The 27,850-nt window shown below is 43.6% G+C and overlaps 1 protein-coding gene across 2 annotated transcripts in view; it reads right to left on the bottom strand.

Moving 5' to 3' along the window:
• The window catches only part of Thsd4 (thrombospondin type 1 domain containing 4), a 552,173-nt gene that overhangs the window by 40,401 nt on the left and 483,922 nt on the right, over nt 1–27,850 (bottom strand). For both annotated transcript variants that reach the window (XM_074061754.1, XM_074061755.1), the window contains one exon: nt 660–835. In XM_074061754.1, the coding sequence (XP_073917855.1) occupies nt 660–835 (176 nt within the window). The remainder of the gene's footprint in view (nt 1–659; nt 836–27,850) is intronic.

Here is a 27,850-nt window from a genome sequence, read left to right as displayed (position 1 = left end):
TATTTCATGTCACACTTTATTCCCTGATCTTTTCAGAAGAGCAGATTCTAGTGGTTTCTTTTAAAAATAGAGACCATTTTTAACTCTTGGGCAATTTAATATTTTGGTTTCAAGTAAAGTAATTCACAGTTCTCTCTTCTGTGAGGCAGGGAACATCTAGTATAGGTTGACATTGTCATTCAGAGCTTCATGATTTCATCTGGTGTTGCCTAGCGTGCTTGTGCCTTCCTCTGCGATTCTGGAGAGAGTTAGGATATGAGCCATCTTGTCTTGATCTTGGCATTTACTTTTTTTTGTGTGTGTGACATAAAAAGAAATCACACCAAATTAGTATTAAGAGGAAAGGGCCTGGAGGAAACCCAGTGCTCATAAAGGATATGTTTGCCTGTGATTTGGTTCAACAAGTAAAATTGGTTTTACTGGGTCAATAAACTCTGAAGGTACAAACATCTGGAGAGCTTAAGATCTCTGTGTGCGAGGTATGGTCAGAGGTAGAGGACACAGATGAATGCCAAGCACTGAAGGGGTACCCCAAATGGGCCCTGCTGACGAGTTTACTGAGCCTGGGCAACAATTTGTTGCTTGTTTGTTCTAAGTGTGCTCCTTGGGACCCACAGGACACAAAATCCAGAGAACAGTCCAGAAACATCCAAACTCACATAGACATCCAGGATCTCGTTAGTGGGACCTTCTGCCAGAAAGGACTCCCCAGCTGTGCTGGAAATCTCGTTTGGACGCTTGTAGATGAACATGGTACCTCCACCCTCGTACCTCCCGGGACGGTCAATCGCCCAGTTCCCATTGATGATGGAGCGGCCAGAGCGACTTCGCAGTGCTGTTAAGACAAAGCAGGAGGTTCCTTGGTGAGCTCAGGGCTGCGAGAGAAACCCACTGACTCCCCCAGGGTGGTCTGACCTCCATCCAGTCCTCACCATAACCTGCCGTGTGCCAGGCTCTGACCGGGGCCCTGCGAGCTTGTCCCCTAGGGATCCTTCACCTCTCCAAGTCCACCCCGTTCCCTTCACCTCTTGGACTTAGCACAGAAATGAAGGATGGGTGGTTAGCAGAAAAGGGTTGGAGAAAACCAAAGGGAAATAAGTTAGGAGGAAGAAGAGGGGGAAGGGAAGCTGATTTGTATCATACGTCATTACTAAGGTGAGAGTTGTGCACTGGCAGCTCGCAGGCTGACTTTGGCTCAGAGATGGGCTTAATTTGGCTTTTGTAGTGTGATTTTTTTTTAAAAGAAAAATAATTGAGCCTAAGTTTAAAAATTGGGAGATTTCACATAAAAACTTTAGAGTCCCAGCTTTTCTTGTAAACCAGGAGGACATGTTAACATTGGCTCCACATCCCCTCACAGCAGTGAGCACCTGGAGCTCAGGAGGACTGTCTTTTTTTATGGGGAACTGGCATGCTCTGATATGCCCCAGTCCCATCACTCCCTGTTATCCTTCAACCCTGAGGCTAAGCCTCAGTTACTATGCATTTGTTTATGAATATGGATGGTTTCTGGACTCTGTGCACATTTGAGCGTGTAGCTGTGTTAGATACTTCCACATACACTGTCACCTGGAATCCTTAAGATCTTGCTAAGAAGTTATTATTATCCTCATTCTTTAGAGATGTAAGGGAACTTGTTCAAGTCCATTAGGACTGTAGGTGACAGATGTGGCTTTGGAGTCCACATTCAGGAGGAGATGAGGCAGGAAAAGAGGTCGGTAAGGAACAGGTGTTGGGGTTAATAGGAGAGGAAGGGCAGTATCTGAGAACAGGTTTTCTTCAGATACAGCTGAAAGCATGGCCAATGGCAGACTGGGCTTAGAGAAGGTCAAATTTAAATGCCATGTGTGTATGGACCAAGGGCTCCCTGTCCCTTCTCTTTACAAAATATGTAAATTTGACTTCCTATAATTTATTACAGAAAAATTTACCCACAATCAAAAGCAGAAAGAACAGTATGATAAACCCCCATCACCCATCACCCAGCTCCAACAATGATCAATCCATGTCTTCTCTTGTTTCATCTTGCAAATCCCAGCCACCACTTATTCTTAATTTTTGTACTTGATATAACAAAAACATAAGGACTCTTTTTGTTAAAATCTTAAACCCATTTCATTAGTGTTTCTATGATGGACCTTGCCAGAGAGACCAGTCCTGTGTAGACAGAAGCTTCGAGAAGCGACAGAAGTCTCCACCCTAGGCATCTTTCTCCTGCACACTCCATCAGTGGCTGGCTGGTTGCCATGGCTACAGGGGGGAGCACAGCTGGGGAATTTGAATACTGACTTGCAACATCAGTTCTGCTTATTGAGTGACAAAGACGAGTCAAGGGTAGAGAGTGAGGAAGAACAGGTCAGGAGATTTTTTTTTTTTTAACTAAAAATATTATTGAAGTATTACATTTCTTGAGAGTGGTCCATTGCCTTACTTCCCACTAATTCCTCAACTGTCCCCTTGCCTGGCTCCTGCCGTCATCATTCCACTAGAGAAATTCAAATCAACGTCACAAGGACTCCATGCCGCTAAGTGCCATGGCACCCTCCATGCCTGCTCCTGCTAGACAACTGGCAGCACTGGCACTGCTTCTTTCTATTTGAAACCTCTCCCACTTGCTCCCAGGACCTGATCTCAGCTTCTTTCCACTGTTCTCAGGATGGCTCATCTCTGTTTTCTCTTTTTGCTTCATCTTTCTCTATGCAGCCATTAACTGTTAAAGTTTCTAAAGATTAAGAGTTGACCAGCTGTGGGCATGAGCGACTTCATCTATGCCAGGGCTTTAATTACTATGTGCCAGTGGCTTCTAAATTAATTTCCCAACCCAGACTTTGTCACTTGCCCCAGGCTTTCATAGCTAATTGCCTACGGGACAGCTTCACTTGGATGTTTCCTTTAACACTGAATTGACCCCCGACCTTGTTCAGTGTTTATCTTGGTACATGTACCATCATTCATTCAATCAGAAACCCAGGAATCAGCCTGGACACACCCTCGCACTTCATCCTCTGCACCTAATCTATCATCAAGTTGTACTTTTCCTCCTCTGTATTTCTTGAGCCTATCTGCTACTCTTCATGCTCGTAATTCAGAACCATGCCACCATCAGATCTTGTCTGACGAGTTCAAGAACCTTCTGATTGCTCTTCCTGTTTCTCTTCTCAGTCATAACAATTTGTTTCGGAACGCAAATAAGATCACCAAACACGGCTCAACTCCCTCAATGGCTTTCTATTGCTCAGGGGCAAAGAAGAACAAGCCCAATCATTTGTTGTACCAGGTGATGTGGCCTTAACTGTGTCACTGCCCCCCGTCCCTCTGTCCTCTGCCCCCCAGAACACATCATGCTATCTTCATAATGCTATATCCCTTCTTCCAGGAATGCTTTGCCCCACTCCAAATCCTACTCATTCCTTCGATGCCAACTTTCCCGGGACGTCCAGCCTGTTTCTTCCCTCACATCCGCTAAGAGACGCCAGAACCTTCCTTCAAGGCCTTTGACTCAGTCTGCATACACACCCGTCCGGAAAATTATTTGATTGACTTTGTCTACCAGTGCACCGTGAGCACCCTAAGGGCCAAGACAAGGGTGATTGTCCACCCTTGCAGATCTGGGTCTCAGCCACGCGCTCACCGCAAAGCAGGAACGTAATACACATTTGCTGATTGCAAGAATACTTGGTAGAAAAAGGCAAAGCGCTCTAGAGAAAGGCAGGCAAATTATGATAGATGACAAGACAATTCACAGAAAGACAACCACAAGTATTCTGTAAGCAAATGAATTACTCTACCTTACTTAAAATTTAATAAATGCAAATGAGATATTTTTGACCTACCAAAATGGCCAACATAAAAAAAAATTCAGTGTTACTAGTATTGCCAGTGTTACCTGGTGTGTGAGCAGTCAGTCCCTACAACAGGGCTGGTGAGAATGTAAACCCATTTGGACACATTGAAGGGCGATTCGATTACAGTGTTAAATCTTTCACTGTCTAGACTCTTTGCCCCAAGAATTCTACTTCTGAGAAGCTGCTTGAGCAGTAAACTTGTATAATAGACAAAAGTGCTTGTATTGAAGATAGTCCCTGGAAATTTTTTTAAATAGAGAAAAACAAAAACAAGCTTAAGTGTCCGTCAGTAAAGGATTATTTAAGGAGATTTTAATACTGGCTACCACACAGTGGAAGACTCAGTGGCCCTAAAAAAGGATGAGAGCAGTCTGTGCACATGGAAGAACTTCATATACATTATTGAACCATGTTGAATCACAATTTTTTAGTGACACAGAAATGCAGAAACACATTTGGTATGATCCCATTTGTGTATACCTTAAATATCACCATACACACCAAGTATGAACATAAAACGACTGAGAAAAGTCCAGTCATAAAACGGCCAGCATTTGGTGACAGGAGCTGGGACTTAGTTTGGGATGAGAGATGAGAAGGGAGACATCATTTATCATTTTATCTTTCTTCTACCACTTAAAATTTGCTTCACCATATGTACGCACTACCTTCATTAAGTTAAAAGTTTTTAATTAATATAAAGGGCGTGGTGCCAGCAGAAATTCCCCTGCGGGTCTACACATCCCCCATCCCCCCCCCCCCTTTTACAGCATCTCCTTAAAATCCCATGCACAGCATCAAAGCTCAGAACTGAGGTGGTTTCTGGCTAACATTTTATTGCTGAGAATGGCAATATCTGGAAACCCAAAGTCCATTAAAGAGCCATTTGAGATAGCGCACAGGAGAAAGCTGCAACAGCTACCCCAAGAAACAAAAGATGGGGTCCCTGAGTCTTTTTTGTAACCGTTTACTACCACCCCCTCTAAAGATTTAGATGAACCTTCAACCGTCCAATAGCAAATAATTGGAAAACTTGTGAGATTTTTAGCAAATGTGGTCCTAACTCTGTACGCTCATGGCTTCTGCCGGGCTAGAACCCAGCCCCCTCCTGGCCTTGCATATAGAAAACAGCTGTGCCTACGATTTATGCGCGTGTAAGCAGTTCCAGGCCTGGTAATGGTGTCCAGAGCTACCCACAAAAGGTGCAGGTGGCTCGAGGCTCCTGCTCGAGAGTGTGTTCAGTGAAGGCCAAACTCTGGCATAGCCGGCTTGAAACGAAACCGCACAGCGGTGTCACCATGAGGAAATCTTCACTCTTCCTCAACATGGCGTTTTATTCCAGTTTTAGAAGTTCGAGCTAGTTACATTTTTGGCCTAAACTATGTCAGCTAACATGGCCTTCTCCAATACACAAATACCTTCTGTACCCAAGCCCTGATTCTCATGCCCTCACTTTCACAATCAAGCCCAGGCTGGCCTTGAACTCTTGATCCTCGTGCCTTAGCCTCCGCAGTGCTGAGATTACAGGCAATGTTGCACCACACCTGGCTTGCTCTCACAGTCTTAATGTCCACTGCTGAGGTGAGCAAAGCCCTTGCTCATACAGCCAAGCAAAGAAGGTGACTTCCTTGCGATAAAAAATCAGCGTGCTCTTGATGTCTGATCCTTCCTTTGGAAGACAAAGTTAAGTTCATCCTAGCTGCAAAATGCCAAGCAGATCCACTGGGGAAGCAGCAAAACAAACCCAAGTCCAAGGTGGCCAGACACCATTGGCCACATTTTCCTTAAATGCCATTTTTATTGCCACCAGCCTCCAAAGGAAATTCACTTTTTCCTTCTGTTATGAATGGAACAAACCACGATAGCACCCAGCACTGTGACTATGTCACCAAATTCATCATGTGTGTGGGCTGGGGCTTAAGTCGTAGAGCACCTGTCTAGCAAGCGTGAAGCCTGAGTTCAAACCCCATGCCACCAAAAATAAAAACAACAAGCAGAAGTCATATACGAACTCACATGACTTGCAGGTGCCACAGATATTTGGGAATATTAGTTAAAACTCTGGTGCCTGAAATTATAGCAATCTGTACATCTCTAGGGGATCTCTGATTTTAATGTTAAAAATTCATGTTATTATACTAAAATACTTTTTAATTTTTTATAATTATGTGTCAAAATGATACCCTTCTCTTCTGTACTTTAGTTCATACATTTGAAAGATTGTCCCAAGAAGGGATCTGGATATTCACTCCTATTTGAGAATTCTCATCTTAGAAATGTCCCTTGTCTTCCAGACCAAAACAGTAAACACATGCAGTGATGCATTAAAATTCTATTTAAAAGTATCAAGCTCTCTCTTTCTTTTTTGGTGGCACTGGGGTTTGAACTCAGGGCCTTGGCAGACGCTCTACTACTTGAGCCACATCCCCAGTCCTTTTGGCTTTTTAGTTTAGTTTTTCAGACAGAGTCTCCTATTTCTGCCCAGGGCTGACCTCAGACCACGATCTTCCTTCCTCTGCCTCTTGCAGAGGCACAGGTGTGCCTCTGGGATTACAGGTGTGCACCACCACACCCATCCATGGCTTCCTTTTTGATTAAAAATTTGTTTAAAAAGCAAACAAACACATCTTCTTAGGAAGACCAGGTCAAGTACAATAAAATGTCCTGATTATGGTTTCTGTTAAACAAGTATTCACACATCACACAGTAATGTTTTACTTCAGATTCACTTTGGCATTCTGACTTTGAGTAGGCTCGAGCCTGTGTGATTTTCTACCACAAGATGCAACACACTTGGACTGGGAACCAGAGTATCAGAGAGGAGGCTGTCTTTCTTCTGGGCATTGTGCATCTCAGGTTGTGGGGTCTGATGAAGGAGAACATCAACACTCTGCTCTTAGTGTTGCCGAATGACAGCTGAGCATAGCTAATGCTCATTCTTTAACCTATTCCAGCTTTGATTTGACTCCAAATTTCCTTTGAATCCTTACTTTAAAGAAAGGTTGTGTTTGTAATCCTCAAATAAGGCCGTATGAAACGATCCCACCCATGGTTAAGTAACAAAAGAAGCTGGCAAAGCACTTTTTGGGGGGGGCCGCATGACTCTGGGAGCTCCAAGTCCCTTGGGCCCAGGACACCATGCAGAGAGGCCGTTCACATTTCCGGGGAACAGAGGCTCTCAGGAGGGGGCGTTTAGGCAGGGATCTCGCCAGACAGAGGGCAGAGGACACTGGGGACAGAGAACAGCAGGGACCAAGGTGGAGGCAGGAAGGAGTGTGGCACGGGAAGGGATGTGAACTGGAGGAGGGGAGTCTCGGGTATACAGTGAGGGTCCGGGGAGGTGAAGAAGGAGGGGAGACCTGGGCAGACCACAAAAGTTTGACTGTGGGTGCTGGGGAGCCATGGGTGGTGCCTGTTCAGAACAGTGGCAGCTGAGATCTGGTTTCAGGAGCCAATGGTGGCTGCTAAGTGGGAAGAGGGATAGCAAATGAGGTCCAAAGGTTCATTCACAGCATAAACAAGCTCTGAAATCTTCCACACCTCTCCCCACCCGGGACAGCCCCAGCTAAGGCCGCATTCTCCTTTTCAGGCAGGAAAGGTCATGGCCACCTTTAGAAGGAATTCCAGGAGGAAAATTCCATCCGTAGCTCAGTTCACTGAGCAATAAATCCAACATCTTTCTCGCCCCATCCTGATGCCTTCAATTCATAGCGCAAAAATTTAAAACACTAAACCGTGTGTGGTGGCACACGCCTTTAATCCAAGTGTTCGGGAGGCTGAATTTCTCTGGGTTAGGGGCAGGATGAATCTTTACAGCTAAATTCAACTTTGATCTCCAAATTGGTGGCAAAGGTTGCAGTAGTAGGCTTAGCATCCCCGATGGGATCCTGGTTGTCATGGTGATGGGAGAGGACTGCGGACTGTTACAAAGCCCTCCATAAATCCTTGTAGCATAAATGCCTCCATGCTAAACAGGAGACACCGAGCATGACATTAATAAGGATAAGATTCTGTAAGCCAGGCTGTCTCCTTACAGAACCAGGAGGCCACATGGGGGAGGCTGAGGCCGTGGGGGTGCGGGAACCTCGATTCAGTGGCCATCAGAGCCCTTGGAGAACAAGGGCAGAGCAGTTCGTGAGGGACCAGAGTAAAGGGCTCTGCTGGACCTTGGACCAGGACATCTGTCACCTGCACGGGCTGAGTCTTTTTAACTAAGCTTTCCAGGTTGCCTTGGCAGGAGAGAGTGGACTGCCTCAGTATTGACCAGGGGATTGACAGTGACCCTAGGGTTAGGCTGACTCAACAGTTAGTTTCACAGACAAATCTGCAATCTTGCAGGAAAATACCTGATGCTCCTCCAGGCTGGATTGATCAGACAAGGTTTCTATGTGACAGAGGACACTTTAGAATGGTTTCTAAGTCAGGTCTTTATTTTAGATGGCAATGTTAGTAAGTTTCACTGATATTTTTTCTAACTGTTTTATATTAGGTCTTTTAGTTCCTTTTAGTGTTAGAGATTCTCCCTGACTCTACCTCCTACCTATCCCTCAACCATGATCCTCCTACTATGCCTTCATGTAGCTTGGATTACAGGCATGTACCACCATCCCCAGGTTGTTTATTGAGATAGAGTCTTGCTAACTTTTTGCTCAGGGTGGCCTTGAATCACGATTCTCCTGACCTCTGTCTCCCCAGTAGCTAGGATTACAGGTGTGAGCCACCACACACAGTCCTGAAACCATTTCTTAAAAGTGCATAGTAGTAAACGTAATAAACCACATTAACAGAAGCAAAGACAAAAACCACTTGATCATCTCAATAGATGCAGAAAAAGCCTTTGATAAGATGCAACACCATTTCATGATAAAAGCTCTAAGAAAACTAGGAATAGAAGGAAAGTACCTCAACATTGTAAAAGCTATATATGACAAACCTACAGCCAGCATTATACTTAACGGAGAAAAACTGAAACCATTCCCTCTAAAATCAGGAACCAGACAAGGATGCCCACTATCTCCACTCCTATTCAACATAGTACTGGAATTCCTAGCCAGAGCAATTAGGCAAGAAGAAGGAATAAAAGGAATACAAATAGGTAAAGAAACTGTCAAAATATCCCTATTTGCAGACGACATGATCCTATACCTTAAAGACCCAAAAAACTCTACTCAGAAGCTTCTAGACATCATCAATAGCTATAGCAAGGTGGCAGGATATAAAATCAACATAGAAAAATCATTAGCATTTCTATACACTAACAATGAGCGAACTGAAAAAGAATGTATGAAAACAATTCCATTTACAATAGCCTCAAAAAAAATCAAATACCTAGGTGTAAACCTAACAAAAGATGTGAAAGACCTCTACAAGGAAAACTATACACTTCTGAAGAAAGAGATTGAGGAAGACTATAGAAAGTGGAGAGATCTCCCATGCTCATGGATTGGTAGAATCAACATAGTAAAAATGTCTATTCTCCCAAAAGTAACCTACATGTTTAATGCAGTTCCCATCAAAATTCCAATGACATTCATTAAAGAGATCGAAAAATCTACCATGAAATTTACATGGAAACACAAGAGGCCACGAATAGCCAAGGCAATACTCAGTCAAAAGAACAACACTGGAGGTATCACAATACCTGACTTCAAACTATATTACAAAGCAATAACAATAAAAACAGCATGGTACTGGCACAAAAACAGACATGAAGACCAGTGGGACAGAATAGAGGACCCAGATATGAATCCACACAACTATAACCAACTTGTCTTTGACAAAGGTGCTAAAAATATACGATGGAGAAAAGACAGCCTCTTCAACAAAAACTGCTGGGAAAACTGGTTAGCAGTCTGCAAAAAACTGAAACTAGATCCATGTATCTCACCCTATACCAATATTAACTCCAAATGGATCAAGGATCTTAATATCAGATCACAAACTCTTAAGTTGATACAGGAAAGAGTAGGAACTACTCTGGAGTTAGTAGGTAGAGGTGAGAACTTTCTCAATGAAACCCCAGCAGCACAGCAACTAAGAGATAGCATAGATAAATGGGACCTCATAAAACTAAAAAGCTTCTGTTCATCAAAAGAAATGGTCTCTAAACTGAAGAGAACACCCACAGAGTGGGAGAAAATATTTGCCAATTATACATCAGACAAAGGACTGATAACCAGAATATACAGGGAACTTAAAAAACTAAATTCTCCCAAAACTAATGAACCAATAAAGAAATGGGCAAGTGAACTAAAAAGAACTTTCTCAAAGAAAGAAATGCAAATGGCCAGAAAACACATGAAAAAATGCTCACCATCTCTAGCAATAAAGGAAATGCAAATCAAAACCACACTAAGATTCCACCTCACCCCTGTTAGAATAGCCATCATCAGCAACACCACCAACAACAGGTGTTGGCGAGGATATGGGGAAAAAGGAACCCTCTTACACTGTTGGTGGGAATGTAAACTAGTACAACCACTCTGGAAAAAAATTTGGAGGCTACTTAAAAAGCTAGACACAGATCTACCATTTGATCCAGCAATCCCACTCTTGGGGATATACCCAAAAGACTGTGACACAGGTTACTCCAGAGGCACCTGCACACCCATGTTTATTGCGGCACTATTCACAATAGCCAAGTTATGGAAACAGCCAAGATGCCCCAGCACTGACGAATGGATTAAGAAAATGTGGTATCTATGCACAATGGAATTTTATGCAGCCATGAAGAAGAACGAAATTTTATCATTCACCGGTAAATGGCTGGAATTGGAGAACATCATTCTGAGTGAGGTTAGCCTGGCCCAAAAGACCAAAAATCGTATGTTCTCCCTCCTATGTGGACATTAGATCAAGGGCAAACACAACAAGGGGACTGGACTTTGAGCACATGATAAAAGCGAGAGAGCACACAAGGGAGGGGTGAGGATAGGTAAGACACCCAAAAAACTAGCTAGCATTTGTTGCCCTCAACGCAGAGAAACTAAAGCAGATACCTTAAAAGCAACTGAGGCCAATAGGAAAAGGGGACCAGGAACTAGAGAAAAGGTGAGATCAAAAAGAATTAACCTAGAAGGTAACACCCACGCACAGGAAATCAATGTGAGTCAATACCCTGTATAGCTATCCTTATCTCAACCAGCAAAACCCCTTGTTCCTTCCTATTATTGCTTATACTCTCTCTTCAACAAAATTAGAAATAAGGGCAAAATAGTTTCTGCTGGGTATTGAGGGGGTGGGGAGGAGGGGAGGGGTGGAGTGGGTGGTAAGGGAGGGGGTGGGGGGAGAGGGAAGGGATGGAGTGGGTGGAAGGGAGGGGGTGGGGCGGGGAGGGAGGGGGAGGAGTGGGTGGAAGGGAGGAGTGGGGGCAGGGGGAGAAATGACCCAGGCCCTGTGTGCACATATGAATAAAATAAGAAAACAAAACAGAAAAGTTTGTGTAGTACTTGACATTTAAAAACATTTTCTCCATATTTGAAGAGTCTATGTCATGCTGATTGTCATAATAATAAACAAATGGCTTGATAAAACCATATTTTATTGAGTGATAGTGTCTATAATGTTAGTTCAGTAATCTCAGTTAGCATTGAGAAAGGATGGTAAACTACGCGGATTATAAAGAAAAATTTCTGAGAAACAAGAGCGTCAGCTGGACTCTTAAAGTCACACACGAAAGACACCTAGTTAGCTTAACTGATAACCTAGAAATTGGGTCAAAAACCTGCCATCCACACTGGATGTGCCTTTTTTATTTTAGGCATGCCCGTGAGGGTGGACTGGACCTAACAGAATTTAGTTTCCATTTGCATTGACTAATGGCGCTCATTGACCATTTTTTTTCATTTTGGAGAAATATCTATTTAAACTCCTCACTCATTTTAAAATCACACTATTTGTCTACCTATTGTTGGGTTGTAACAGTTCTTCGTATATTCTGACGACAAGTCCCTTATTGGATAGGTGATTTGCAATTATTTTCTTTCAGTCTGCAGGCTGTCTTTTCACTTTTATGATGGTGTCCTTTGAACACAAAAGCTTTTCATTTTGAAGAAATCTTTTTAATCTTTTTTTTTTTTTTTTGCTGCTTTTGGTGAGTCTTATGTGATAACCACTGTCTGATCTAGGGCTATGAAGAGCTCTGTTTTCTTCTAAATTCTATAGTTTTAGCTTTTCACATAGGTTTTTAATCCAGTTTTGAGTATGATGTTAATTTTTGTGTCTGATGTGACATAGTATCCAACTTCATTCTTTGTCATGTGATGCCCAGTTGTCCTGATACCATTTGTTGAAAATACTACTCATTACCCATTTGGAAATCTTGTCATTTTGTTGAAAATCGATTGACCATAAGTGTAAGGAGCTATTTGAGGATCTACGCCAACACTACTCTCTCTTGATCATTCTAGCTCTGAAGCTGGGATTTGCGAGTTCTTCATCTTTGCCCCTCTTTGAAACTTGCTTTGGTTCTCTTAGGTCCCTTGCATTCCCATGTGAATTTTAAGATTACTTTGTCAATCTGTGTAAAACCTCAGTTAGGTTTTAATAAGGGTTGTGCTGGAATGTGAGTGTGAGTGGTATTTCCATCCTAACAACAGGAGATCTGATAATTCATAAACATGGGACATCTTTTCATTTTTGAGGTCTTCTTAAATTCCTTTAAAAATATTTTATAGCTTTTCAGAGCCCCAAATATTACATTTATCTTATCAAACTTATTCCTAAGTATTTTATTCTTCCAATGCCTTATTAGGAAGATTGTTCTCTTAATTCCATGTTCTGAGGCGTCAGCATTACTGTATGGAAATACAACTTGTATCTTTCACCACTGCTGAAGTTATTTATGAGTTATAACAGTGGGTGTTCAGTGTGGATTTCTTGGGAGTTTTTTAGATGTGAGGTCAAGTCAACTACAATCAGTGGTAGTTTTACTTCTTCCTTTCCAGTCAGGATATTGTTCATTATTATTTTTTCTTGCCCAACTGCCCTGAATTGAATCTTTAGTATAATGCTGAATAAAAGTAGTGACATCCTTGTCTTGCTTCTGACACTAGGAGGAAAAGCCTGAGTTTCACCATGAACTGTGATGTTAGTTGTGAGCTGAGTTTATCAGTTTTACTGGTATTCCAAGAGCCACCTTTCCCATTGGCTTTCTTTATTGTTTTGGTTTTCAACATCACTGATTTTTGCTCCAATTTTTAGTATTTTCTCTATTCTGCTTGCTTTGGGATTAATTTGCTCTTCTTTTCCTAGATTCTCAAGGCTAAACATTAAATTATTATTTTGAGATTTTTCTTCTTGTTCAATTTAGGCACTTGATGCTACAAATTTCCTCTGGGTACTGCTTTAGTTATACCCCACAAAGATTTTGACATCCTTATATTTTTACTTTCATTTGGTCTGAAATATTTTCTAAAGTTCATGTGAGACTTTGTCTTTAATTTACTGATTATTCAGAAATTTGTTGTCTCATTTCCAATGTTGTTTAACTTCAGAAGGGAAATTTCCAGATTCTACTGAGTTCCAGGTAAGTTACATTAGGAGTGAAAACAATCCCTGTTTATTTGATCAGAATTCTATTGAATGTGTTAGAGTCTGTCACAAAGCCCAGAGTACGGCTTAGTGTGTGACTGTTTCATGAGCACTGAAGAATGTGTTCTCTGTTGCTGTTCGGGGGAGTGTTGTCAGGAACCGCATCCCCGTTCTGTCAATCGTCTTGGAAGGAAAACGTCATCGTGAGCTTGTCTACTTCTGCTTCCACTGCTGTCAGTGTTTGCATTTTATTACTATTATTATTGATTTGTGTGTTTTGAAGCTTTGATGTCTAGGTGTGCATGCATTTATGTCTGATGTGTTTTCTTGGTTAATTTCTCTTTTTTTTTTTCTTTTATTATTCATATGTGCATACAAGGCTTGGTTCATTTCTCCCCCCCTGCCCCCACCCCCTCCCTTACCACCCACTCCACCCCCTCCCGATCCCCCCCCTCAATACCCAGCAGAAACTATTTTCCCCTTATCTCTAATTTTGTTGTAGAGAGAGTATAAGCATTAATAGGAAGGAACAAGGGGTTTTGCTGGTTGAGATAAGGATAGCTATACAGGGAGTTGACTCGCATTAATTTCCTGTGCGTGGGTGTTACCTTCTAGGTTAATTCTCTTTGATTTAACCTTTTCTCTAGTACCTGTTCCCCTTTTCCTATTGGCCTCAGTTGCTTTAAGGTATCTGCTTTAGTTTCTCTGCATTAAGGGCAACAAATGCTAGCTAGTTTTTTAGGTTTCTTACCTATCCTCACCCCTTCCTTGTGTGCTCTCGCTTTTATCATGTGCTCATAGTCCAATCCCCTTGTTGTGTTTGCCCTTGATCTAATGTCCACATAGGAGGGAGAACATACGATTTTTGGTCTTTTGGGCCAGGCTAACCTCACTCAGAATGATGTTCTCCAGTTCCATCCATTTACCAGCGAATGATAACATTTCGTTCTTCTTCATGGCTGCATAAAACTCCATTGTGTATAGATACCACATTTTCTTAATCCATTCGTCAGTGCTGGGGCATCTTGGCTGTTTCCATAACTTGGCTATTGTGAATAGTGCCGCAATAAACATGGGTGTGCAGGTGCCTCTGGAGTAACAGTCTTTTGGGTATATCCCCAAGAGTGGTATTGCTGGATCAAATGGTAGATCGATGTCCAGCTTTTTAAGTAGCCTCCAAATTTCTTTCCAGAGTGGTTGTACTAGTCTACATTCCCACCAACAGTGTAAGAGGGTTCCTTTTTCCCCGCATCCTCGCCAACACCTGTTGTTGGTGGTGTTGCTGATGATGGCTATTCTAACAGGGGTGAGGTGGAATCTTAGTGTGGTTTTAATTTGCATTTCCTTTATTGCTAGAGATGGTGAGCATTTTTTCATGTGTTTTCTGGCCATTTGAATTTCTTCTTTTGAGAAAGTTCTGTTTAGTTCACATGCCCATTTCTTTATTGGTTCATTAGTTTTGGGAAAATTTAGTTTTTTAAGTTCCCTGTATATTCTGGTTATCAGTCCTTTGTCTGATGTGTAGCTGGCAAATATTTTCTCCCACTCTGTGGGTGTTCTCTTCAGTTTAGAGACCATTTCTTTTGATGAACAGAAGCTTTTTAGCTTTATGAGGTCCCATTTATCTATGCTATCTCTTAGTTGCTGTGCTGCTGGGGTTTCATTGAGAAAGTTCTTACCTATACCTACTAACTCCAGAGTATTTCCTACTCTTTCCTGTATCAACTTTAGAGTTTGGGGTCTGATATTAAGATCCTTGATCCATTTTGAGTTAATCTTGGTATAGGGTGATATACATGGATCTAGTTTCAGTTTTTTGCAGACTGCTAACCAGTTTTCCCAGCAGTTTTTGTTGAAGAGGCTGCTATTTCTCCATCGTATATTTTTAGCTCCTTTGTCAAAGATAAGTTGCTCATAGTTGTGTGGCTTCATATCTGGATCCTCTATTCTGTTCCACTGGTCTTCATGTCTGTTTTTGTGCCAGTACCATGCTGTTTTTATTGTTATTAATTTCTCTTTTATTATTAGATAATTTCCCTCTTTATCACTGTAATTTTTCCTTGTTTTGAAGTCTACTTTGTGTAATATAAGCATAGCCACTCCTCCTGCCTTCTTTCACTTAGCAGTTATATGGGGTCTTTTTTTGTCCTTTCATCTATGTATATCATTACATTTAGAGGGTTTCTTGTACACAGCATACTACTGGGGAATTCTTTCTCAATCCAATCTGACAAAATCTGTCTTTAACTTACCTTAGACCATTTACACTTACACTAATTACTGATTGGATGAAGTCTGCTATTTTGTTAGTGGTCTTCTTGTCTCCTTTGGGTTTTGCTGTCTTGTTCTCCCTTTCATCTCTTCTTTTGGACTTGAATGATGTTTAGTGTTCCATACAAGTTGTGTGCTGGGTTGTTAGTCATAACCCTTTTTTTTCCTTTTGCAGTACTGGGGCTTGAACTCAGGGCCTACATCTTGAGCCACTCCATCAGCCCTGTTTTTCTGTAATGGTTTTTGTTTGTTTGTTTGTTTGGAGATAGGGTCTAATGAACCATTTGCCTTCGCTGGCTTTGAGCCACAATCCTCCTGATCTCTGTTTCCTGAGTAGCTAGGATTACAGGTGTGAGCCACCAACACCAACACTCTTTGTATAATTTTTTAGTTTTTGTCCAGGGGGATTATAATATACTAACCTCATTTGTCACAGTCTACTCAGAGTTGATATTTATCATTTCAAGCAAAATGTAGAAGCCTTAAAAGCAACAATGTGGTGAAGCTATGCATGTGTGAGGGAGAGCACAGGACATCTCTCTCCTTTCCACTCATTTTTGCTGTGAGCCCAAAAGTGCTGTAGAAAATATCTACTTAAAATTCTGAAGTCAAAACAAAAACTTAAAAACCGTGTAGGTTCCTTTTCCTCTCCCTGTTATATTTGCCATACTTATTCTATGTATATACATTGAAATCCTCCCAATGTTATAATGTTTGCATTTTACAGGACTCAAGAGAATGTAACCTTGGTTCTTGTTCATAATCTTATAATAATCCTGTGAAATAGATCAGAGGGCATAACCAAGTCCTTTCTTTCTTTTTTTTTTTTTTTGGTGGTACTGGAGTTTGAACTCAGGACCTTGCACTTGCTAGGCAGGTGCTCTACCACTTGAGCCACGCCCCCACACATTTGCTTCAGTTATTTTTCAGATAGAGTCTTGCATTTTTGCTCTGGTGGGCCTTAGACTACAGTTCTACTACTTATGCCTCCAGCATAACTGGAATCACAGGGGCACATTACCACGCCTGGCTTATTGGTTGAGATGGGGTCTCTCTTAACTTTTTGCCCGGTTGGACTCGAACCTCTATCCTCACAATCTCTGCCGCCACGTGGCCACCACTCTTGGCCAAGAGGTTCACTTCTGAGGTGAGAAAACTGAGAAGTTAGATGACTCCATTCACACAACTGGCTAAGAGCAGAACCAAGACTCAACTCTACTATAGTCTCACTTTCTATTTCTTACCCCAATAGTGAGCTGATTTTGTTCCTCATATGTAAATTATGGCTTTGGTACAGACCCTAGAGTCTGTGGCACAGGAGGAACCACAAAGTTGTAGAAAGAAATAGTAACATTTGTTGGCAATGAGGACATTTGGGTTCAAGACCTGTGTGGCATGCTGCAGGTCACAAGGGAAGCACGCAGTCCAGATTGAAAACTCAACATATGAACCCAAATCCTGAAACTTTCAGCCACTGGTATTCCAGCACTCCTCCTGCAAATTCCTAGGGAGCCAGGCAAGGTGACTCTTACGTCCACATGTGGCACCAATATAATAAGCAGAAATCAGCTTCGGTCTAGTTTTTAAGGCATGGGTCAACCACAAAATGTTCATGCTCCCAACTAACAAATAGCTTAAACCCATGGTCATTTATCTTGGCTCTCCTCCATTTCATCTCTTTCTACTCATCAAAATAATCAAGATTCCAACTACAGATGGCTGAGTACAAAAATTCATTTCTGTGGAAATCCTATTTCCCCTCCTTGGTGGTTTTAAAAACTGTGTTCCTTGGAGCTGAAGAGAGTTCCACTAACTTCAGATTTCCACATTGTCCTCACAGGTCATCATAGAGGAGAGTGGAATGGAATGGGGGGGTTTATTTCTTTGTTTTAAATATTTTATTTGAACAAATTGTTCCTTAGCATCACAGACAATTGAAAATCCTTATTCAGAGTATGGACTCAGTGCCATGCCCTGCCATGGGAAGGAAATTGGAGTTCGTCTATTCTGGTGGGACCATGGAAGGCTTGTGTTAATCACCTGCAGGTGATTAAGCAGTTTCAGAGGCATGGAGCACCAACCTCTGCAGTGGCTCTTCCACCTTTACCTTAGCTTAGATGCGATCAGTTAGTCCTGCCAGGTCACAGCTTCTCAAAGCCGCCTACCCATGACAACCACCTACCTAGTAAGTTTAAAAGAAGTACTGACACCTGGGCCTAACTCCAGAGATTCTGATTTAATTGGTTAGGGCTACAGCCTGAGCAATGGCAGATTTGAAAGTTTCCCTGGGGATTATGATTTGCAGTAAAGTTTGGGAACCATTGTGTTGGATGGCCTGAGATCTGTATTGTTGAAATGTCCATGCAGTGCTCTTAGTCCCCCACTGGAGGCACAGATAACAAGCTGAATTCAACTTCCACCTAAGAACTGTTAAAAATTCCTTTTCTCCCAGAGTCTGCTCTTCTAGTTAAAATCCTGGTGCTTCCTGGTGCTTCCTGGATGCCATGTTGCCTGGTTGTTCTGGGAACCAGTGTGGTGCCTCCCCAGACAGCAGCACCAGCATCCACCTGCTCCCTCCTCCACACTCAGTTTCTATTGCTAGTTTTCCATGGAGCCCCAGCTACATGATTAAAAAGAGAAAAAGCTCTTTTTTCATGCAGGTGCCTCTGTTAAACTGGCCCCCTCATATTGAGTTTGGATACTAATTACTGGACAAGGCCTAAGGACAACTAGAAAACCAGAGCCTGTGGACAATTCACCTTTGTATCACGTAGACTTTACAGTTCACAAAGTAAATCCACACACCTTATTTCATTACCTCTCCAGAGCCTCAGCTGTCCTTATTCCAATTCTGAGGGAGCTAGTTTTTGACCAAAGAGGGATGCCCCCAAATCACGCGGTTAGTGAGTAGCAGTGTGGTGGAAAAGAGGGCCTCCCAGCCCAGCCCCCCGGAACTGTGCAGTCCCCAGTAGGCTGGGACAGGACCTCAGGCTGCTGTTTTGCCTGGCACTGCTCCAGGGCCACCCACTCTCTGCACAGTTGTGGTTACATAGTACCATAACACAGGGTACGGGTCTTTGCCACAGGGCTGAGAGCACAGGCCAGGCTTCAGGGCAACATTCTAGATGCTGACAGAAATTATGTAGAGACTTAAAGCCTCCATGGAGAAAGACCACCACGTGCAGGAGGGAAAACACACAAACGTACACTCACATACATACAGGTTCACGTGTGTGCACACACTCATGCACATAACATGTACGTCCATGCACACACACAACCAGGTCAGACAGTGCAACTCACTTGACAAAATTTCACGATCCACCCCTTCCTGTGAATCCACGATGCCTACTCCTTTGGTTCCCAACTGGCCTTTGCTCTAAGATCTAAAACAGCTCTAGCAATGAACACGTTACTACACAGTCTTTCAGTTTCTAGCTTGGCTCTTTCCCTGTTCTTTGGTTTTCTAGCTGCATGTTTGGAATATCTTAAGGGATCCCTCATTTTAAACTTTCACTACTGACCCTACAACAGGTCTTAACTTCCCTTATTTCATTGGTGGTACCAAAGACAAAGCCTGACGTTCATTGGCAGAACAGTGGGCATGGCCTATTTCAGGTTCAGGCAGTGAGGAGGGAGGGTGTTGTGGAGAACTGACTAGAAGTTGTTGTTTTTCTTACTGTCACCATGACAAAACACCCCCTCCTAGCTGGATTGGACCCCTCCCACTGCCCCTCCTCCACTGCCTTGACATGCTATGGGTGACAATCAATCACACATGGCTGCTACAGTCCTGGGCTCTGTTTCTGTCCAGTGCAGTAGGCAGGATAAGAGTCACATTGAAGCAGGGTTAGATGAAAAGTTCAGGTGGAAGGGAGCCTGCTAGCTGTGTTAGAAACAGTGCACTTCTAACAAGATAGGGCACTTTCCACGGCAGAAGTGAACCCAGAGAAAACTGGGTGCTACAGGCTCCAGGAATATGACTTGCACAGCATCCTGGGTTTCTTCAAGCACTGGAAAGTACCATGCTGGGAGAAAGAGGGCATGAAATTGTTTTTATTTGAAAGGCATTTGTTTGGGAAAAGTAAGCAAAATGTTAGCTTGCTTGGTTAGAAGTTAATTACAGTATTTATTGCTTAAAGCCAGCCTGGAATTTTGGCTCAAATTCTTAGAAGCCTATGATGCAGGGTGGAAGTTGCCTGTTCAAGCCTAGGCCCAGTGTTGATCTGGAAACTGCTTGTTTCACAACGGCCAAGAGATGAGAAGGAAGTCTCCGACAGGGTACAAAGCAAGCTGTGGTTTTAAACTCAAGAACATTACCAGGGAGATATATGGGGGAATGTTTTGTCATTGAGATTAGTGCTAAATGAGGAAATGATCTAAAGGAATAAAGTGGTCAGACACCTTGATTCACAAATTAATAATGCTCTGTTCTTTTGGTCTCTCTAATATTTAGATGTTGGTTTAATTAAAATACTCGGAGGTTGAAGTGTAGTACAAGCAGGGAAATGATGCATCTGATATGTGGCTTAGTGGATGTTCGATTTGTCATCCTATCAGTCTTTAAACATGAGTGTCAGTCTTGTTGGTCATCTCTCCTTTAGCCCCAGCGTCCAGGCAGGCCAGCCTGTTGGGCCTCTGCACCTCACAATGCTGTTATTTTTTAGCTGTCTCCTCTTTGTTGCCTATTTGACCCTTAATTTGGGTTTCTCCAAAGCTTTGAGCCTTGGCTTTTTGGTTTTCTTCTTGTGTATGACCTGATCCCTAGGGTTTCAGGGTCCACCTGGAGGAACTCTGAAGCTGGCCCTCCCCTCTCAGCTTTGGACTTTAACTCCACTGTCAACAGGCCATGTCCTGAAGATGGCTCCGGTCTTCTTCAGGACCATCTTCCACTGAGCATTCCTTCTTTTTTCCATCTTGAATCTTCTTCTCTCAGCCAACTCTTCTCCCTCCCCAAGAAACATTAAAACAAAAAGAAAAACCTCCTCTTGCCCAAGTCTGGCATCCCTTAATCTCTCTCCTCTTCTTCACTGTCGAACTTTTACTCTGGCCTCCTCACACCTGCCGAGGTCATGAGTGATGTTCTGGTTGCTTGATCCAATGGTCTTTTTTCTCGGGTGCCCTGTCTGTGGCATGTTAACCATTTGTGCCTCTGTGAAACAGAGGCTGCTCCTGCTTTAATCTCTTCTCTCTCCCCCACCCCCCACCACTGCCCCCTCTGACCTCTGGCCCCCATCCCTGTCCCTCTCTGTCCCAGCCTCTGGTCATCCTCTCCAAAGGGAGCTATTACTTCAGTCTTTGGAAGGCAGCTTTGCTTAGCAGTATTCCACCAGCTTGCATTTTTCTCAGCTTGCATTCTTCTCCCCATGAAATTCCATGAACAACACCAACTATCTACTTTGAAGAGATGATTTTCCAATTTGTATCTTCAGGCACCTTCCTGAGCTCCAGCCCCAGGTTTCCCATGGCCTTCTAGAACTTTCCCTTGTCTATTTCATAAATGCCTCCAGTTCAGTGAGTCCCAAAGCAAACACATCCTTTTCTCTTCCGGCCCAGCCTCCTCCAGTTCCCTGGATCATGGGTCTTCCTTGTCACCTGGCTGGAAGCCTTCCATATCTAATCAGTTATAAACACCTATTCTACCATGTGCTGTCAGAACGCCTGTCTCCACAGGCTGTGCCTACGCTGTGCCCAGCCTGCAGGGCTGGCCCGGGTAAGGAGATGAGTTTTTGTAAAGCTTGAGTTTGACAGCCTGTCATTTATCAGCATGGACCTCAGTTTTCTCACACATAAAATAAGGCTTTCAGCACTGTCGGAACCTTTGTGAGTCTCTGGATGGAATTCCTCACCATGCCTGTGCATCCAAACCTACTGATCCTTCAAGACTCACAGTAGTGACCTCCGCCCTTCACAGCCTTCTCTGACTCCCTCCCCATCCACCCACTGGAAGTCATGTCTCCCCTCTGGATTCCTGCAGCACTTCAGATAGTTCCTGTAAGGGCATCTATGATTGATTGATTGCTTCTTCTCTCTCTCTCTTCAGATTAACTGACCAGAAACTTGGAGGGAAGAGCCCATATGTAGTTCTTTTCCTTCTTCCTCGAACCCTCTTTGTATAAAGTAGGCAGCTGTGACATAGTTGTCGAATGAATGAATGAATGACTAGCTTCTAACTTCCTCCTGGCTACTGTCTGGACACAGGGCTGGAAGAGCTAGAATCAGGGGTGGGCCATCCGAGTGACTACTGGGGATGTCAACCTAGAAGGAGCTCTAAATTATCTCCAGGACTGTGACATCTTACCAGAAATGTAGAGATGAAGGACCACCTGTCACCAGTGTGTGCTAAGAATAGTGTCCTATAAGCTGCTTGGGGTTAGAGATCCCCTCTTCCACCATGGGCTGATTCCTCATTACCATATACGCCAATTCAACACCTTCTGGAGAACGTGGGTGTGGCTACCTCTGTGGTATGGAAATTGTGCATGGTCCTCACACAGGGCTCAGCCTCTCTTTGAAATGCAACAGGAATCAGTACTTGAAGACTGAGGGGCTCCTAGCTCTGGAGTGCCCATGGCACTCACTCCTCTGGCCCTGCCCCGTCCCTCCCAGCCAGACTCCTCTCTCCTGCTCCAGTCTCCTGACTGCCCTCCAATGGTTAAAGATTATCTTCAGCACTTGACTTCTGCTTTCCCCTCCCAAACTCTACCCATTCTTCAAGGCACAATCCACCTTCCACTTCCCATCTTCACCCCTGGATGCTCTATACAGCATAGGTTCCTTTCCTCTTTCTTCCTCCTCCTTTCTCCCTCCTCCTCCTCCTTCTTTCCTTCTTTGTTTCTTTCCCCTCCTTCTCTTTGCAAAGCAGCAGCAGAGTTTTATTGAAACTGAGAGGGAGTGGGTGAAAGCAGAAAGAACACTCCCCAAGGAAGTGGGGAGTGGGCTCGGAGCAAGGTGACCTAAGATCAGCACCTGCAGCTCTACAGCCTGACTTTCTTCTTGACCTGAAGCCTGAAGTACACTTTGCACACCTTTCCCAGCGACAGCCAACAGGTGTCTGCATTAAAGCTGGGTTTGGGCGCCGATGTTTTTGTTATTCTCACTGCACTGTCTCTTGTCCCTTGTCCCATTGTCTTTGTGGTTAGGGACTGGATCTAACTGGCTTCACATGTCCAGAGCCAAGTGCCTGGTTCATAGAGGTTGCTGGATATACGCACAATAAACAAACAAATGCTTAGCTTAGGATCATGTAATTCATGAGCCAGCTTTATCTTGTCACAGTGATTTTCAAGCTAGGTGATAACACCAAGAAAACTGTCCCTTCCTCCCTTCCTTCTTTCTCTCCCTATCTCTTTCCCTCCCTCCCTTCTTTATTTCTGGTACTGAGAATTGAATCCTAAGCCTCAAGCTTGCTAAACAAGAAATCTACCATTTGAGCCACACCTCCAGTCTTTTGATTTGTATTTTGTTTTTGAGATGGGGTCTTGCTAACTTTGCCTGGGCTGGCCTGGAACTAGAGCGTCTAACACATCTCTGCCTCCTGAGTAGCTGGGATTATAGGCATGTGCCATGATGCTTGGCAGAAAACAGCAGTTCTTTAGGCAAAATCACTTTCAGTTTTATTAAAAACATCTTTTCATTAAATATTGGCTAAACTTTTGCCAATATCCTTGCCCCTCACCAGAGAGGGGCAGAAGACAATCCTGACAAGGAAATGTGTCTGAGGAGGCTCCCTGGGGATTAGAACTTTCTCCCTCCATCCCTAACAACTAATGGAGGAGCCTCAGGCCTGCAACAGAGCCCCACTGCTGGGCTGAGCTCTGGCTCTCACTCCAGATGTGCACAAGGCCAAGGTCGAGGCCCAGCTTCTCTTGTTACATCTTCTGCACTGCAGGCCCAGATGAGCTGCCTCTGTGGGAAGGCTGGGGAGGGGTCAAAGGGCAGGACTGGCTTTGGGTGTTTATCAGCATGGAGCCTTTGGCCTTGGATCTGGTGCTCTTAAGATCGTGGTGAAATCTGTCCCCTCTCTGCCACATGTGTCAGATTATCACCACTCACAGGTTCCCCCGTGGCTGACTCAGGCCCCTATCCAGGAATAACTGAGAACAACACTGAGATGCCAAAAGAGAGTTAAGAAAGAAAATGGCAGAGGCGACAAAAATATGCTCCATGTCCTTTGTAATCCAATACAAATGAAAATAATACAGCTTATAATTTCCATTTACTGTATAGCAAAAAACAAATGATAACACATCTCATGAGCTACCTGAGGAGACAATCAGATAAGAGTAAGAGGTAGAAACCTTTTAAAAGTGTTGCATGTGCTCATTCACTCACTCAACAAACTCTGAGTAACTACTGTGTTGGATGGAAAGGAAAGGGCAGGAGAGAGAGGGGCATGGACGCTGCCTTTTTGCTGAAAGGGAAAACCATGGAGGAGCAGATCTAATTTAGACCAAGGATCAGTGTCCTGAATCTCCAGAGGAGGAAGAGGAAGAGGCTGGGTGTGGGGAGGGAGCTGCCTTGTGAAGTGTAGGGAGTGTCGTGCAGAAAGAGGGAAAAGCCAAGGTCAGAAGAACCTGGTTTAAAAAAACAACAGGTCTTGCTGAAGGCTTTTGTCCTCATGAGCAGACGTGACCACGTGCACCCTTCCGAAGGTGGCAATAACATTGTGCCCAGCGGGGCAGAAGCTGGCTCTGATAAAAAATGAGTCTGAGCCCCACATTCAGAGTCTCAAGTCTAACACACCATTAACGACCCTTCTCTGGCCCCTCTTTCCTCACAGGTAACAAGTTAGGATCGAACTAAGAAAAGATCTCTAAGGTCCCTTTACGTGAAAAATTCTTTTACAAGATCCGATTTAATTAAAAAAGTAAATTCGAAATGACGAAATGAGTCCATTAACTAAGAGTTTCAGTTTGACCATGAGCTCCAGAGACTTGGTAACTTACACCCTGCTTCTCTGGATCCTGTGACAAGGCTCAGGCAGTGAGTGGGAGCAGGGCTGGTTGGAAGGCCCTGGGCGACAGAGGCCCTGCCCAACAGCACAGGGAGAAGGGATGGGAGCACCCCATTCCTACAGAGCAGACTCCTCCCGGAAGTCACAGACGGAGGTGCGGACAGTCAAGGTCAAGTGCTGGGTTAGGTTCAGAACACTGTGATGGGGAGGAGTCCTGGCAGTTTGCTCCAAAGACGCTTGCCAGATTTGACTTACAGGCAGTACAGCAGGGTAAACATTGGCCATTTTATATTTCCATATGTTTTTCATTAGAACAATGAAAACCTTTCAAAATCACAGAAGTAATTCGTGATCATTAAAAATATTAAGTGTCCTAAAAGAAGTGGGAGTTCTCACTTCTCCTGAGCCCCACTCTCACTTCAGCTACAGAACAACCACTTTAGGCAATGAGTGAGGATTCTTCCACACTCTCTGGGCACATCAGGCGTAATTATGGACGTAATGCAATTGTCTATATAATTTTACACGGTGCATTTGTATACAAAAATGAGACGCTACTGTAAGTTTTGTAGCCCACTGTCACTTCACGGTTCTTTCACGTTACTTTTAGTGGCTAAAGAGTGTTCTACAGGATAGGAACAACATCTTTTAATTATTTTCCTGTTGTTGGTTAGTTAGGTTATACTTAATTCCAACGTTTGCACACTCAGGCAGATTATATTTTCAACAATACTTGATGAGACTTGCCAAATTTCCCCACTACTAGTGTATTTTGCTCCTTCAATTTCTGCAATCTGAGAGGCAAAATTTGTCATATACAGTAACAATTTGCATTGTCCTGGTTATTACTTGGGTTAATTAAGTATTTTTTCCTATATTTTTAGATCACTGGTTTCTTTCTCCTAGGGAATTACTCATATCCTGTGCCTCTTTTTCATTGGGTTCTTTTTAATTTGTGAACAGTGGGAGCTATTTTTAAGAAGCAGGGGTATCAGCCTTTACGTCTTTATCTGCTCCATGTTCAGTCTGCTGTGTGTCTTCATATAGTCTTTTGAAAAAGATGAGCCTCCAATTTTTATTAATTGAGATTTATAAATTTCGCATAAAGGCTGAAAGGCTTAGAGTCTTGTTAGAAACTCTCCCCTCACCACCTGATTTTAAAGTATTTTCCTTGGGTATTTTTAGAGATCGTGTTTTCCTTCATTTCCTTCTGATAGATTAAGAGCTTTTATCTTGGTATATATTGTAAACTGAGATCGAACTTTATTTTTTTCCATGACAACTATTTAACCTAATATTAGTTATTGAATTGTCTACTGTTCTTCAATTATTTAAAATGTGTTATTGAAATCAAGATGGCAGATAGCTGATGGATCCTGGGACCTTGACCTGCATGATTTGAAATAAATCCTGCAGATTTTTGTGGCAGCAAGGCTCTGCCAACCAACATATCACCAACACATAGGGGGCACCTAATATTCATTGACTGACCCTTAACCTAACTTTTAAAAGTGCATAACAGTCCGGTGCAGGGTTGGGCAGCTACTGCCAGCCCGCCTGTCTGTTTGTCAGCAGAGAACAGCTGGGAGCAGGGTCAGATAGCCCTGGCCAATCCGCCACTTTTTTTTCTTTTCTTTTTCCTCTCTCTTAATTCCCTCCCACCTGGGTTGGTAAAGCTAAAACGCAGCACAGAGAACCGCAGAGGCCTGCAAGCATCCAGGAGTACCTGGACCCACCATAGTCGTGTGGACACAGAACCTTGGACCACCGCCCATCAGTGCAGCTCTCTCTCACCAGTGCCTTAGTGCAATGTCACCAACAATGACGCAACACAGAGAACTGCAGAGAGAGAGATGCTGCAAGCATCTGGGAAGACTGGGACCACCAAACACAAGTGACACAAAACCTCTGTCTGCCACCTGCCTGTGCTGCCCTGTAGCTGACCCATTCTCCCAACCAACCTGCCAGGTGAGTGCAACACACTGTTTGGGAGGGACCCTCAATTGTAGCCCAGCTGGGGAGCCTACTGCATGCCCTCTGGACAAAACTGGTGGCCAAATACACGGAAGGAATATTTCTCTCTGTCTGGGGGAGAGGGTACAACATGGAGCTGAAAAAGCCCACGTGGGGGTGGACAGCTCTGTAGCCCCTGTGGGGGAAGCCAGGCACTGCACTGCCCTGAAGAAACCAGGAGCAAGCTGAAACTTGACAGTCTCACCAAGAGAAAAGCTCATTTCTAACCCACAGGCTGGGGCTGGCGGCTGCTCATTTACCAACCCCTCACAGGACCACTTCCAAGCACCTGCCTTCTCCAGAAGCCCCACCCCACTAAGGAAGCCTGGGCTCAAACACCCAGAACTGAGCCCCACCAGAGTTGTCTGATAGGGAAGAGCAACACTCATTGCCACACAACCCAACATACCAACTCTAAGAAGGGACAGTCTTGGCCAAAGCCCCTATAAAAAATAAAAGTGTCACAACCTCAACCTGAAGTCAGTGGGAAGAGTCCAGAATATTCATAATTTTAACTTTATTTTCTTCATTTTTTCTTCCACCTTACTGTTACCTAACTCCTTTCTCCATTCTGTCCTAACGCTAACTCACTCAGCCCTCTATTGTCCCACTTTCCTTTCTCTACCCCAATTTTTCTTTCTCATCTCTTTCCATCTTCTCCCCCTCCTCACCTTCCTTTCCTCCTCCTCTCTCTCCCCCCACTACCTTGACCTCCTCAAAATGCACCACCCACTGATAACTTTACACATTACCCTATCCTTCCTGTCCCTTGGCAATCCCTGAAAATAGTACTCTCTTCCACAATGACTGAACTACACCTCAACACATGCAAGGGACCTAGTACCCTAGAAACCCCATGCCTCAACCCCCTTCTCTTCCCCTTCCTTTCCTTCCCCCAGCACCAGCTCTTTCAATATCTAAGTATCCACCTCCATCCAAACAACCATTTCCTCCCCAATCTCCACAGCTTATAGATAATGTCACCAGGGAGCTCACTACATATTTTGTAAATAATTGGTCTGGCATTGAATCAGTGAATTTGTTGTTGCTAATTTATACTGCCTGGTCAGGGAACAGAAATAGCACATCAACCTAGCTAATGACTAAGACAGTCACAGCACAGTAACTGAGCCAAGGGGAAGATAACAGGTGATTAAAATCCTCAATTAGCCACTCAACAACATAGGAGCACAGCACATCAGAGAAGCATAGGGAGAAGAAGGATGCCAGGAAA

This window comes from Castor canadensis, chromosome 19, assembly GCF_047511655.1.
Source record: "Castor canadensis chromosome 19, mCasCan1.hap1v2, whole genome shotgun sequence".
Lineage (NCBI taxonomy): Eukaryota > Metazoa > Chordata > Mammalia > Rodentia > Castoridae > Castor > Castor canadensis.
The sequence above is the reverse complement of the archived record's forward strand: the minus strand, read 5'-3'. Positions and strand labels throughout refer to the sequence as shown.